Below are 13,990 nucleotides of genomic sequence, written 5' to 3' on the forward strand. Positions count from 1 at the left end.
GCTCCATATAGAATGTCATCTTAGTACAAAGCCCCTTGAGGGGAAAGATCCACATAGTACAAAAAGACTGTCTATAGATGGCATCTCTAATACGCATCTTTAGCTCTTGTCAGGATGGCAAGAGATGAGACAGTGCATCCAAGAAGTACTAGACAGGGGGGAGGCAATCAATGTCAATCCTAATAGACCCCAACAAAGTTGGCGCCAAAGCGAACAAACAACACACCCTTCCAATAGGGTCAGAGCGGATAATGGCCTCCAAGGAGCAACTAAGTGAACAAACAACACACCCGTCCAATGGGGTCAAAGCGGAAAATGGCCTCCAAGGAGCAACTAAGAGAAAAAACAACACACCCGTCTAATGGGGTCAAAGCGGATAATGGCCTCCAAGGAGCAAAAGGCCAGATAAGGATAGATGCAACACCCTTTCAAGGAGTCCTTAAAGCTCTACAAGCGATGAAGGAATAGAACCAGATTGAAAATGCTACCAAGTTTTAAGGGATAGGCCTCAACTCTACAAGAACAATATTGTGTGGAGTACGTTGACTACATATGATAATACGCCAAAGATGGAGAGTCTGGACACGCTCCACAAAAGCCTAGTCTGAGTCTAGTATGGATGGCCTCGAAACCACAAAATTGTAGAGCACATTCACTTTAATCAAAGTATCTAAAAGAGTCATCTTGGACTAGTGTCTTGGAAGTGATGTCTAAATCATCGTCTCTCAAACAGGGTAAGAGAGCCATAGCCCTTTTTGATACAGGGTTGGACTGCTAGTCTCAAACTAAAGCAACGGCCTAAAAACCTAACCCCTAGATAAGTTTAAGAGGAAATGATCTCGATCTCAACGCCTTGGAACAAAAAGCAAAGGTGAGAGGTCTTAATGCAATTGAAGACCATCACCTTGGTCTTGTTGAGGTTCATTGTCAACTATCGTAGACTGTTGAAAGAAGCAAGGCTATCAAGGAGTCTTTGTAAGCCTTCCGAAGAGGAGGCCGTGAGAGCCACATTGCCCATAAAGGAAATAAAAATCAGCACCTAGTGTAGTTAGCAACCATCATCAAGAAGGGAATGTGTCTAAAGAACTGCTCCAACTCATCATTATTACCTATTCGAGGGTCCAGGGTGCAAACTTGGTAACATAGCATATAAGTGTAGAATGAGAAAAGTGTGATTGCATTCAATTGTAAAGTGAAATCCACCTTGTGTGACTTGTGTTGTAGCTTTGGATGATTTTCAAATAGTGCAAAAAAGAGATTCCTAATTTCTAAGAATGATGATAGTTGGTTATAGATAAAAGGTTGTCATTTAAATCTCGATAACATTGCGAAAATAAGTACTACAAATGTTGTAAGATACCCTAGATTGTTAAATCCTACTAATATGATATGTAATGAGTTTCTAATGGGAAAGATGATGAGATCTACTTTTAAAAGAAAGACCTATTCTTCAAGTGTATTGATAGATTTGGTGCAGATGAGCTTATGCGGTCCTACTAAAACGAAGAGCTATTATTGAGACAAGCATTTTATTCTTTTCATTGATGATTATCCTAATATGATGTGGGTTACAATTTTGAAAGAGAAGTCTCAGGCAGTTGATAAATTCAAGATCTTTAGAGCTATGGTTAGGACTAAAACAGGTTTAAAGTTGAAATATTTGAGGCAGACAGAGGTAGAGAAATTACTTTTGGAGAATTTACTGCTTATTGTGAGGAGCATGGAATGAAAAGATAGATGCCAGCTCCTAGACTCTACAGTAGAATGGAATTGTGGAGCAATAAAAAAGAACAACTTTGGATATAGCAAGGACTATAATAATTTAAGGGAAAGTACTGCAGATGTACTAGAGAGAAGTAGTTAGTACTACAGTTTACACATTGAACCAAGTTAGATTATGCATGGAACTGGCAAAGCCCTTTATAAAATACGATATGGTCATATCCCTGTTGTGAAGTATTTCAGAATCTTTGGAAGCAAATTTTATGTAAACAGAAATGAAGATTTATGAGAGTTTGATCCTAGAAGTGATAAAGGAAACGTTCTTGGATGTTCTACCAAGAGAAAGGCATATAAATGTTATAAAAATATGTTGATGATTTTTTTTTGAAAGTGCTAACCTTTAAGTTTGATGAAAGCTATCCAATACATGAAAAGTCTTGCAGTTATAAATTAGATGATAAAGAAGAAGATCATATTGTAGCTATGAACAATCAGAATAGATGTGTTAAACAAGTTGAAGAAGTTTTGAATGACATTGAGGTGGATACACAAAAGTCTACTAAAAAATTTATTGTGAAGACTCCAAGGTATGTAAAGTTAAATAAGGTAAAGTGTCACTTGTGTTGTAGCTTTGGATGAAAGACCATGAAACTACAGAAGGTTAAATCTCTTCAAGCCTGAGGAGGACATATTTTATACTTATCATACATGCCAATTGTTTCTGCCCACTTATCAGGATGTGAAGCCTAGGGTAACTGTTGTTGTACCTTAACAAAATCCTACAAGGCTTTTTCCAAACCATGTATCCTTCCAATAGATGGCACCACAAAAAGAGGCTGCCCTTGCTGCCACTAAATTATCTCACCCTTAGTAATCAATATCTCTCTCAGACATTGTCAAACAATTAGTTATTTGCTAATGTTAGGGGTGTAAGAAAGGCTTGTTGTTTTGCTAGTTCAAGCCAACTATGATCTAGTTTGAGGAAATGACTAATACAGTCAATGCCCTCCTTGTACAGAGTTATTTTATTTTACATATTGGAAATTTCTACCAGTAACAATTATATTCAAGCTTTATGCATGGAGAGTTACAAAACATTTAACTTGGACTTATTCATTCACTGTATGACTAAGGTAAACAAAACAAATCTTCAGGGAAGTTTGCAACAATAGAACTCAGGCTTATTCTAAGAAGATTAATGTTGTCAAAAACAGATAACTGCAAGGGATAAAAGAAAGGAATTGCACCATGTAGTTTCCAAACATCAGGAAGGATTAGAAAACCAAATACCAATGCAGATCTCCTCAACCATAGAAGTCCTGGCACTGCAACACTTTGTGGTCACTGATTGTTGTTGCTGTTCAGTCCTCACATCCAGTGCTTGGTACTACCATTTAAGCCACCAATCTGTTCAAGGATGTATTCAGCTGAGAGATAAGACAGATTGCACAGTATAGATGGATGGATACCAACGAACTAGTGGAAATGGTGATTCCTTGAAATTTCCTCATGCACAGCCAGTAAGAGGTCTTATGAAATATTATTTCCAATATCACTCTTCACAACCAATAAATTTCAAGCTTCAAACTCTAACTCTGATGTTTATGGCAATATAGAGAGTCCACATAAGAATGGATAGAGTTTTCTAAGGAAATGAACTCAGAATCAAGCCACGAACAACTGATTAATGAAGATCCACATAATGAAAGGAGACTCTCTATATTGATAAAAATAATCAATCTAGGAATTTGCAATAGATACTTGACCAAAATCATAGTAGCTGGAGGAGATGGTTACCGTTCTCTTCCACTAACAATCTAATGTTTGAATGAGCAGACTTGGCAAAACTCGTATTTCTCCTCAATAGTCACCATAGATAAAAATGAAACACATCTCACGAACTACAATTGAATACAAATTCAAAAGTAAATAGAAGTAAACTGTTGTTTTGGCTCAACGAAAAATATATGACATGAAAACACAATGCATTCTCTGGAATTGCTCTTGCCAAATTTCTCGGAGAAAAAAAAGTGATAATCCGAACATTGTCATCAGAAACGGCAGAGACTTACTGTCATTAATGTTTCAAGAAACCTCATAAACTTATAGAAGATTATGCCACATCAAATGATTATTACTGAAAACATTAAACGATTCCAATCCTATTTGCAAATCCCTAATGGAAATGGCGCTGGCTAATCTACAGACAAACTGTACTAAAGATTAAAAAAATTCAAACATTTTTTTTTTCAGATTCACGAAAACACAGTGAATTTTCCTCAAAACTTTTGTTGTTTTCGATCACAAAATATGCAGATCATGAAGATCAAATGCCGAAAATTTCAAAAAAATTCACTGTGTTTTAGATTTTTCAAAATTTTGTCAACGGTGAATTTTGTAGGGAGGATAGCCATGTCCAATGGTAATCTCTTGGATCAAGATTCGATACTCACAACGTTTTCTTCAAATGAATATTTCGGCAACCCTCTCACTCTTCATTTCCCTTCTGCCTTACTCTTCATATTCCTTTGTTTATTTATTTGTTTCCCTTTAAATTACACTTCTTCAGTTAAGTAAATAAAGTGTTCTTATAATAATAAACTGACATAATAATATGTACTTCAGTTTAAAAGTCACTTTATTAATAAAGCATTTAATCTTTAGGCAATAAAATTACGGATCGAATAGACTTGGATAATCATGTGTGATAGCTCATTGGAAAGGTCTCGGCGAGACACTCTCAATCCAACACTAAAATACCAAGAATAATGAGCCCTATTGAGCCACTATAAATGGTAAGAATTTGGAAACCCTGTTGAAACAACTCTGATTGGCTTGAAAATGGAATTGCCTAGGCCAAATCTCTTCGAACCCTATTAAGTCTTGGTTAGCCCAAGGGATCAAGGCAAAATGGGCTAACACCACATCATAAATTAATGGCCTTCAAAAATGACATTACACTCAACTTGTGAGGTATCTTCTTCTCCATCATGTTCTCTACTTTCACTCTATATATTCTTGCCCATCAACTGTCATCCAAGATCAATGCCTTGACCTCTTGTGCCCTCTTTGAATTCGAAGCCTTCCACATACCCCACTAGCTAGAAATAACTAGTTGCCAAAACGTCCCTTGCACCTTGACAAGTCATCTCATAAGAATAGTATGAGATCCAAATCAGGTTTCAACTACCTAAATAGGTTAATTATAACAATATATCATGAATATTAGGAAAAGTTATATACTATTTGACAATTGAACATGACATAACATACATTCAAATTCAATAAATAAATGAGATTCACTAATTCTAATTTACCTTCTGCAACTCCAAATTGGAAAATGATCTGAATATGGATTGTGACTTGTGGTAGTTCGTTACAAACATTTGTATCTCCTCTCACTCTTGGTATATTTATTTCACACAATCTATTTGGGTGCCAATTTGTTGCATGGCCAAGTTTAGGGAGTGTTTGGTATATGGTGTCCAAAAAATATGGTAATACTAGCCCTTAACCAAAGCAAGCATTATCTGTAATCACTTGAACTACATTCTCACTACCCACCATCTCTATAGCCTCAATGAGAATTTTTGAAATGACTTGTGCATCTTTGACTTCCCCTTCAAAATCAACTATCTCCAAAAATATTGTCACTTTGGGTGACATTGCAATCACATTTATCAATGGTCAGTTTCTCGTATCTTTCGATTCGTCCAAAACAATAGAAATACCTGAAGTTTTCCATGAATTTCTAATTGGTTGAATAGCTCTCTCTATAAAACCCCTCTCTTTTTGCAATAAAGTGTTATGTACCTTTTCATTCTTAGGACTTGTGTAATCATATGGTGCTTTATTTATGGTTGCCACTAATCCCTTCCAATATGGTGATCTCACTAAATTGAAAGGAAGACCATTGACATAGAGGCAACGTGCATTGGCTTGATCAACAAGCTATCTTGCCTCCATTTTAAATGCGATGTCTAATGAACCTCTTTTGTAGGCAATAGCCTCTTCCTCTTCCTCTTACACTCCCAGTATAGGAACTTGCAAGAATGGGCATTTGGAAGATACAATTGGTTATGTGGGCAATTGCAATGTTTTCTTTAAGGGTGGAGATTGATAATAACTTTGTTTTGATCTTTTTATCAGTTTATCAGCAGCTTCTTGTTCTTTTACAAATGAAGCTATTTGTGCATTAGACAGCCCCATCCCATCTGTGCCTTCACACGTTGAAAATTCTTTAACAATTAGGGCCCATAAATGAAGTTTGACCCGAGAATATGAGCTATTGAATGGTTTACCTTTGTTACTTTGACAATAATTAAACTTCCAAATATATGAGCCACCTTCAAAAACCAATGACAGCTTGTGGTATGTCTCCATAAAGAAGATCCTGCATCAATTTAATAACTATCGGCTCTTTCCTCCCCATTGAACTTTGACTACCGATGGCGGCCATTCTTGCACAATACAATATAAATTCTCGATATGCCTATGATAAAAAATTTAATAAATTTATATCAGAAAAAAAGCTATGTACATTAAGCATACAAGTGCAAAAAAATGATACACAACTACTAAAATCAATATCTAAACTTCTTCTTTTTTTTTCAAAAAATTGAAAAACACTTAACAACATTCGTCACGAAGTCGAAAATTTTTATCCAAATCTCAAAAATAATCATTTAAGATCTCAAGAATGGGATCAAATGCTTATTTTAGATGCTTAAAAATCGTTGGTGAAAGCTATCTTTTGCCCTATGAACAATCCTCTTCACCTTGCCTTCAAAATGCCAAAATTGAGAGCAAATGAGAAAAAGGTCTGGCTGCAAACAAAATGTGATGAAGAGTGCCAAAATGGCCTTTTTTAGGGCTGTTTACGGTTTAGAAGCATAAATCAGTTTGAAAATTGTAATTCCCCATGTACTTATAAGGTGTTTTAAGTGGTTATGTGGGCAATTGCAATGTTTTCTTTAAGGATGGAGATTGATAATAACTTTGTTTTGATCTTTTCATCAGTTTATCAAAAGCTTCTTGTTCTTTTACTAATGAAGTTATTTGTGCGTTAGACAGCCCCCTCCCATTTGTGCCTTCGCACATTGAAAACTCTTTAACAATCAGGGCCCATAAATGAAGTTTGACCCGAGCATATGAGCTATTGAATGGTTTGCCTTTGTTACTTTGACAATAATTAAACTTCCAAATATATGAGCCACCTTCAGAAACTTGTGCCAGCTTGTGGTATGTCTACATAAAGAAGATCCTACATCAATTTAATAACTATCAGCTCTTTGCTCTCCCGCTGGACTACCGATGGCGGCCATTCTTGCACAATACAATAGAATTTCTTGATATGCCTAAGATAAGAAATTAAATAAATTTATATTAGAAATAAAACTATGTACATTAAGCATACAAGTGCAAAAAAATGATACAAAACTACTAAAATCAATATCTAAACCTGTTTTTTTTTTTTTTTTCAAAAGAATAAAAAAAATTAAAACAATTCGTCACAAAGTTAAAAACATTTATCCAAATCTCAAAAATAATCATTAAAGATCTCAAGAATGGGATCAAATGCTTATCTCAGATGCTTAAAAATCATTTGTAAAAGCTATCTCTTGCCCTATGAACAATCCTCTTTGAAAATAATCACCTTGCCTTCAAAATGCCAAAATTAAGAGCAAATGAGAAAATGGTCTAGCTGCAAACAAAATGCAATGAAGAGTGGCTAAATGGCCCTTTTTAGGGCTGTTTACGATTTAGAAGCATAAATCAGTTGGAAAATTGTAAATTCGCCATGTGCTTATAAGGTGTTTTAAATGGCCAAAAAGAAAACAAAACGACTTTTTCTGTCGTCTGAGTCTGCGAAGGCTGCCTGCCATGCACATCCAGCTGGCTCAAAATGGCTTCCGGTCAGCATTCGGACAGTGGCTTAAGCGCACATCCGGCTGGCTGGGGGTGGCTTCCAATCAGCATCTGGACACATCCACATGGTAATCCACATCCAGTGGTATCCACCTCCACCTCCAAGCCTAGGAGGCACGAATTGGTATCCATGAAAAAATCCAAAAATTATAGGGAAGGATAAAAAGGTGATTTTGTTTATCCCACATGCTTAGGGTGAGTGAAAAAGCTCTATGGAAATGCTATAAAAGAGATGGAAATGCCTTCTTTCAGTGTTCTAGGATATTATATGAAATTGCAAAAATCATGGAGATTATTTGCACGGCTTGGAGGATGAAGACCCTCCATGCTAAAGATCTTGATGTTTTTGGAAGAGACAGTCTTGAGATCTAAATCTGAGTATCAAACCAAAACTTTATTGTTATTTCTTATTGCTGAAGATTGAAGTTACCAGGCTAGGGTTCAATATGAGCCATAAGCTGGAAGTTTGATTTCAAGGAGGATTAGAAGAGAGTTTACTACTGTAAATTGCCAAGTCTAGCCCTTTCACTTTTGTTAGCTGTACCAAACAGAGATGTATGTGGACATTTGGGGTGAATACATCTGATTTTGAGTAAGCATTAGACAGCAGCTTGACTCAGAGGTGTCATACTATTCTTGGAGCTGTATTAGCAAGGGCGTACATGTTAGGAAGACCATCCAAAGGACACCATGCACATCTGGAATCAACCTGAGAGTATAGAGAATGCTCGGGAGTGTCATTAGTCTGGAGAAAACATCACTGCCAACAACACTGAGAAAAAACAGTCTGCCGCAAATTTAAGAGTATCGTGCCATTTCCAGAGAACAGATATATATCTTGAGCTGTGTATGTAAGACCGTAAATCTCATACTTTGCGTTTCTGCATTGTTATTTAATTCTGATTTTAAAAGAAATAATTCTGAATCGAATTGAGTTTTTCTTGAAGTCTGAAATCAAATATAGTTTGTTACATTACTCTCTTTTGTTAGCATCAGGTGTACGTATTCACTGCATTAGTATGAGAAATCTGAAAACAGTTTGCAAACTATCAAGAAACAGATCTCCTCAGCACATTGGCAACATCAATTGATAAGTAGGAGATAATTTCCACAGCGAGTCATATTGTGATATTGATATCAGGATTTAACTGTGTGATTTTTGAGTCAAACTCATTGACCCATGTTTCACAAGTAGTGATTCAACATGAATCCATCTCTCATGAGAATAAATGGAACACTTAGCACTCATTGGATCTAGGTGATGCTCATAGGGGGGAAGTCCCGGTGCTTCACCCCTGTGAGCATCACCTAGATCCAATGAGTGCTAAGTGTTCCATTTATTCTCATGAGAGATGGATTCATGTTGAATCACTACTCGTGAAACATGGGTCAATGAGTTTGACTCAAAAATCACACAGTTAAATCCTGATAGTAATATCACAACATTGGCAACAGATCAAATTGCAAACCAACAGTTTGGCAAAACTCCCACGAATCCAAGATAAGAAATATTGAACGGAATAAGGGGGCATCTTACAGTGTCAACATTTTCCCCTTGAAAAATCAGGTAATACCTATTTAATGTTTTTCAAGATGTTCATGAACCACCCCAAAAAGAGATTACAAAGATTGCAAATAGCATGTATTGTTTAGATTTAATTATTTTTAAAATTTATAGAAAGCTTTTCTTTCTAATTTAATGAGAAATTCTAGAACACATTTGCTTCATTTTGTATTGCACTAAAAGGTGCGAATTCAAATGTGTGACATAGTGCATCGTGCGACGACTATAATTAGCAATTTATAGAGAAAAATATCTATGCAAGTTAAGATACTAACAAGCAGCTAAATATTGACCTGTTGTCCACGAGTAAATGTTGGAATAACTGAGCCTCCCCAAGATTCATATTTATAAATCTCCAAGTAGTTTTTCTACAATAAGCAAGAATAAAGTGTAAAAATGAAACATTAATGCCACATAAACATGCTAAACAAAATAAAATGACTAATTATTTAAAGTGGTAGTTATATATTTCCCTGTAAGCCTATATTCTCAATCAAATCAAAAAAGAAAACAATAGGTTAAAATGAAGTTCGATGCATTAAGGCATTCATAAAACCTATGCATAAGGAAACAATTAAAAGCAAAAGTACATCCTCAGCATGTCACTGCAAATTTTGAAAAATTAATAGGGAAAAAAATTCAAATAAATCAATAAAACAAATAAATAATTACTTTAACAATCCTCAGTGTGCTTCTTCTAACAAGGATATAAATGACTCTAGGAGGTCTAAAGTTAAAGGTAAAAGCCACCCTCCTTCTCTGGATAAGAAAAATGTGAATATTAATCAAGCACAGAAGGACACTAGTAAGGGGACGGAGGTCAAGAAGAAGAATCACTGCATTTCTGGCCAAGGTAAGAATCCTACTTTGAAATTGGTTGATTATCCTACTACTTATTCTACTGAGGATCATTCTGACCCTAATAAGATGCTGGACAATACTGTGGCTAACCCTATGAATGAGGATGAGAAGGTTGACCATGAGCCTCCTGTGGGTAACTTTCCCACCTGGACTGACTTCATAAGGCCAAAGCTAAAGCTGATGACTCCCTTGCTTTGGACCAATGAATATTCAATGAGATACATGGTCTCAGGAATAGGATTGGCAGCCTGGAATCTCACTTGGAAGAGGAAATTAAAGCCACGAAGATTTTGCATGAGAAATTAGCCCAAATCCCTGTGAATATGAAGTCGTATGAGGAGGATTGAAGAATATTTTACATGATAGTGAGGGTAAGATCATTACTTCATTCAAAATATCAAGGCTATTACTGGTCAAATGGATAAGGAAGGGATCGTGCTGATAGTTGATCAGGGTATTCAGGGGAAATACACTACCACTGCTGCTAAGGAAGGCCCCCGGAAAAGGACTTAGGGAAGCCTGAGAAAGAAGTTCTTGTCTCTTCCAAGGCCATCCTGCACCTCAAAGACATTGTGGAGGAGGTGACCATCACTGGGAATCACGCAGCAGAAGATCTTGTCTAGCTCTACTTTTGTCTTTGTGTCTCATGGGTCCATCTGTTATTTTCTGTTCCTCTCTGTTGCTTGCTAGCTCTAGTTTTTGTTGTTCTCTAGTTGCTGGGTTGTCTGCTGGTTTTCTGGTTTTTGGCAGTAGTGTTTCAAAATGTTAAGGCTTTATTAAATATCCTATGTAATCTTTTGTAAGGGGTTTCGGATCCCCATTTAAAACCTGTTGTTATCTTAATCCAATAAAAAATTACTTATAATTCAAATAGTTATGGGAATGTTTGAATAATCTATACTTAAAGAGATAGAATATTGCATAAAATTGCTCTAGCAATGCATGTGATAATCTGTCTTATCATCTCCCACAATAGGCTCCAAGATTTCCCACAGCAATTTTATATTTTTCAAAGCAATGATAATTGTTTATGAACATCAATTCTTAGACCACCATTGGACAAATAAATACACCACGACACAATCATCTTGTTACAAGGTGGACATTGTTTTTATCCAACTGCATGTGAAGAAGCAAATCACTAGAAGACACCTCCAAGGTTTGATAAGTTTGTCATGCTATGAAAACATGTGGCCTTACATTATGATTCTTGATATTAATAAAATATTATGAAAGCTAGATCTTAATTTCTATAGTTTTATAAGAATCCCAGCTGGTTTGTTCTGTAAGATTTTCTCAGGTATTTGACATTTTTTTTGCTCATGCACCAATAGTGAGAGATATTAGGCACATCTAGTTCTAGCAAAAAAGTTTAACAAATATTAGGCACATCGAGTTCTAGCAAAAAAGTTTAATAGAATGTGATGTTCCCTTTTGGAGACATTAGGAATTCCAAAGTTAAATTCATAAAATATTAAATTTGACTTGTAAGAGTTTAAAGAAAATTAATAAATGGATCAATTTGATATTATAAAGGGAGTTAAAAAGTGACAAGTAAGGAAGAGGACAAAAGGAGAAGAAGGAAGCTCAAGAGTTACATGTTGGGTCCCTAAAAGGAGGAGTTCATTTTCAGTTATGCTTGGATTATTGTTTGTTTGAAGAATTTGGTTTCCCTTGGAGAAACAATGGGAGAGTTTACATCTTCCATTTCAGACTTGAGGACACAAACCTTCAAGCCATCTCTAGTGGATTGGACGTAGCCCCAGTTCATCACTACAGTGAATTCAAGACAGAGTTTACAATGGGTTTACAGGTTCTTTTTATATGTTTCCAATCTGATTGTTTTTGCTGTTTGTAAAATTGGACTTTATGCTGTTTGTAATGTTGGTTTATAATACAATAGCAAATCTGAAGTGTTAAGACTAAGTCTTTTATTGAGCATATTGGGTTCATTTGCTGGTTTATGTTGCTGGGATATATTGCATAATTTATCTCTTATATTATGAAAATTGTTTGTGAGAAAATTTGGAGATAATATCCTACTGGCATATTTCAGTGGTATCAGAGCTTCGATCTTGCCATCCTGTGAAGTTTTTATCAGAGGCAAACCTATGGAAAGGATCTATTAACATGGTCAACACATTCCATTAATAAGATTTGATTAAATATAACCACCATGGGAAGAAACATATTAGTAAATGTATTGATGCCAGTAGATTTAATGTTTAAACATTCTACAAGTTTAGCGCTTTGTTGAGCAACAATTCTGATATTATAAATTAAGCACTCAATATTCATTATCATAGTTTGAACGGATTAGTACTATTGGCACCGATTATATTATTTGGTGATGGGAAACATTTCTTAATCCAAAGTCCATGAAGCTTGAATAATTTAAATTATATGTCAGAACTATTAGTTTTAGAGGGCTTTGGTTATCATTTGGCAAATGATAATATAATAACCAGTTTGAATACCAAGTGAAACTTTTGAGAGGTAGTTTAATATTTCCAAGACTTAAGAAATTTGCAAAATCTTTTTGCGGACCCCTCTCTTATTAATGTGAAATGGTATATGGCAAATTTGAGCACTTGATAAAGCATGGAAGTTTATTTTGTGCAGAAACTATAGTTGGGGATTTTTTAAATCAAGTCAAGCATTTCATTGGCAGAAGCCTTGTCCAAAGAACCAAGAATTCAAGGCTTCCACAGTTTTTGGTATCGTCCACTTGAAGTTTTGTAAACGCTATAGCATTCTGAATCCAGGAGTAGTATTGAAAATGACACACCAAGAAGATGAAGTGCATGAACTGCGGAGCACAAAGAAAACAATGCTTCTGAAGGGTCTTTGGTGCTACTATCGTTAGAGCTCAGCTCTTTGTGCGACTCTTGAGTAATTTTGTCTCACTAACAAATGCAGGGGATGTTGAACCAAAATGTGAAGGAGTTCATATTGGCATTTGGTAATACACAGCCTGCAGCACATAAGTGGCATATCTCATAAAGTCAGGGATGCACATATTGAGGAGACAATGAACAAGCTACAAATCCTTACCAATAATCAGGAAAGTGCACTCACAAGCATCGAGAAGAAAATCATGGCTGGTTGTTATATCATATGCTGGGGTTGAAGATATCGTGGGTGATAGTATTTGGAACTATTGTATGGGAGAATACTTCAACAAGTCAATCGGGAATGAAGTAATATTCACCTGATGACATTAATATTTTTGATATAGTCAGAAAGTTAATGCCAAGGAGAATTACTGGGAGGAGTCATTAGAATCTTGAGTTGTCACTAAAGACAAAGATAACTATAGAGCTTGGATAGTAACGGTCTTGGGGAAACTGTCAATTTTGGACAGAGTTCTGGACAAGTGAACATGATTGCACTATGGATGACACATTCTATATCAGATAATAATATTCTGCAGGAGAATGGGTAAGACAATGGGTCGAATGAAGTTCACTAAATACCGTTTCATTTCCCTGAGCAGAAACCTTGAAACTGCCATGCAGAATGATTAAGGTAGCGGCAGGATAGTCTTATTTTTGCAGAGTATCGGTAATGCTTGAAACAATTTTCCGACAGGTAAAGTATGAGTGCAGTCACAAGCTTGGGGGAATTGTTGATATGATTTGTTGTATGCTGGCAGATGGGAATAATAAAGGTGTTTAATCATTTTTCAGGAAATATCAATCAAAAGGAAATACCAAACATCAGTAAAGACTGTAGTCAGGAACAAATATTTATAAATTCAATTGTTCTTATTGGTTTCTCAGTACTCTCTTTTGCCGAGTCCCTTGATTTCATCTGGTGATTGTCGTGAGTTGAGTATACAGAAACCAAGCAGTGATCATTGGCACATGAGGTCAATTTGGTCTATACGGAATTCTCTAACCTGCGGATTGATAT

The 13,990-nt window shown here is 35.8% G+C and overlaps 1 protein-coding gene across 2 annotated transcripts in view; it reads right to left on the reverse strand.

Annotated features, from left to right (window-relative positions):
- TOP3A (topoisomerase 3alpha) overlaps positions 1-13,990 on the reverse strand; it is a 346,811-nt gene that overhangs the window by 184,517 nt on the left and 148,304 nt on the right. Inside the window, exon 11 of one of the 2 annotated variants that reach the window (XM_089791990.1) lies at positions 9,508-9,582. The exons of the other annotated variant lie outside the window; for it this stretch is intronic. Within the exon in view, the coding sequence (XP_089648116.1) occupies positions 9,508-9,582 (75 nt within the window). The remainder of the gene's footprint in view (positions 1-9,507; positions 9,583-13,990) is intronic. 2 annotated transcript variants of the gene reach the window in all.

Source organism: Cupressus sempervirens, chromosome 7, assembly GCF_028749045.1.
Source record: "Cupressus sempervirens isolate cs-2001-9-10 chromosome 7, ASM2874904v1, whole genome shotgun sequence".
In the NCBI taxonomy this organism is placed as follows: Eukaryota; Viridiplantae; Streptophyta; class Pinopsida; order Cupressales; family Cupressaceae; genus Cupressus; species Cupressus sempervirens.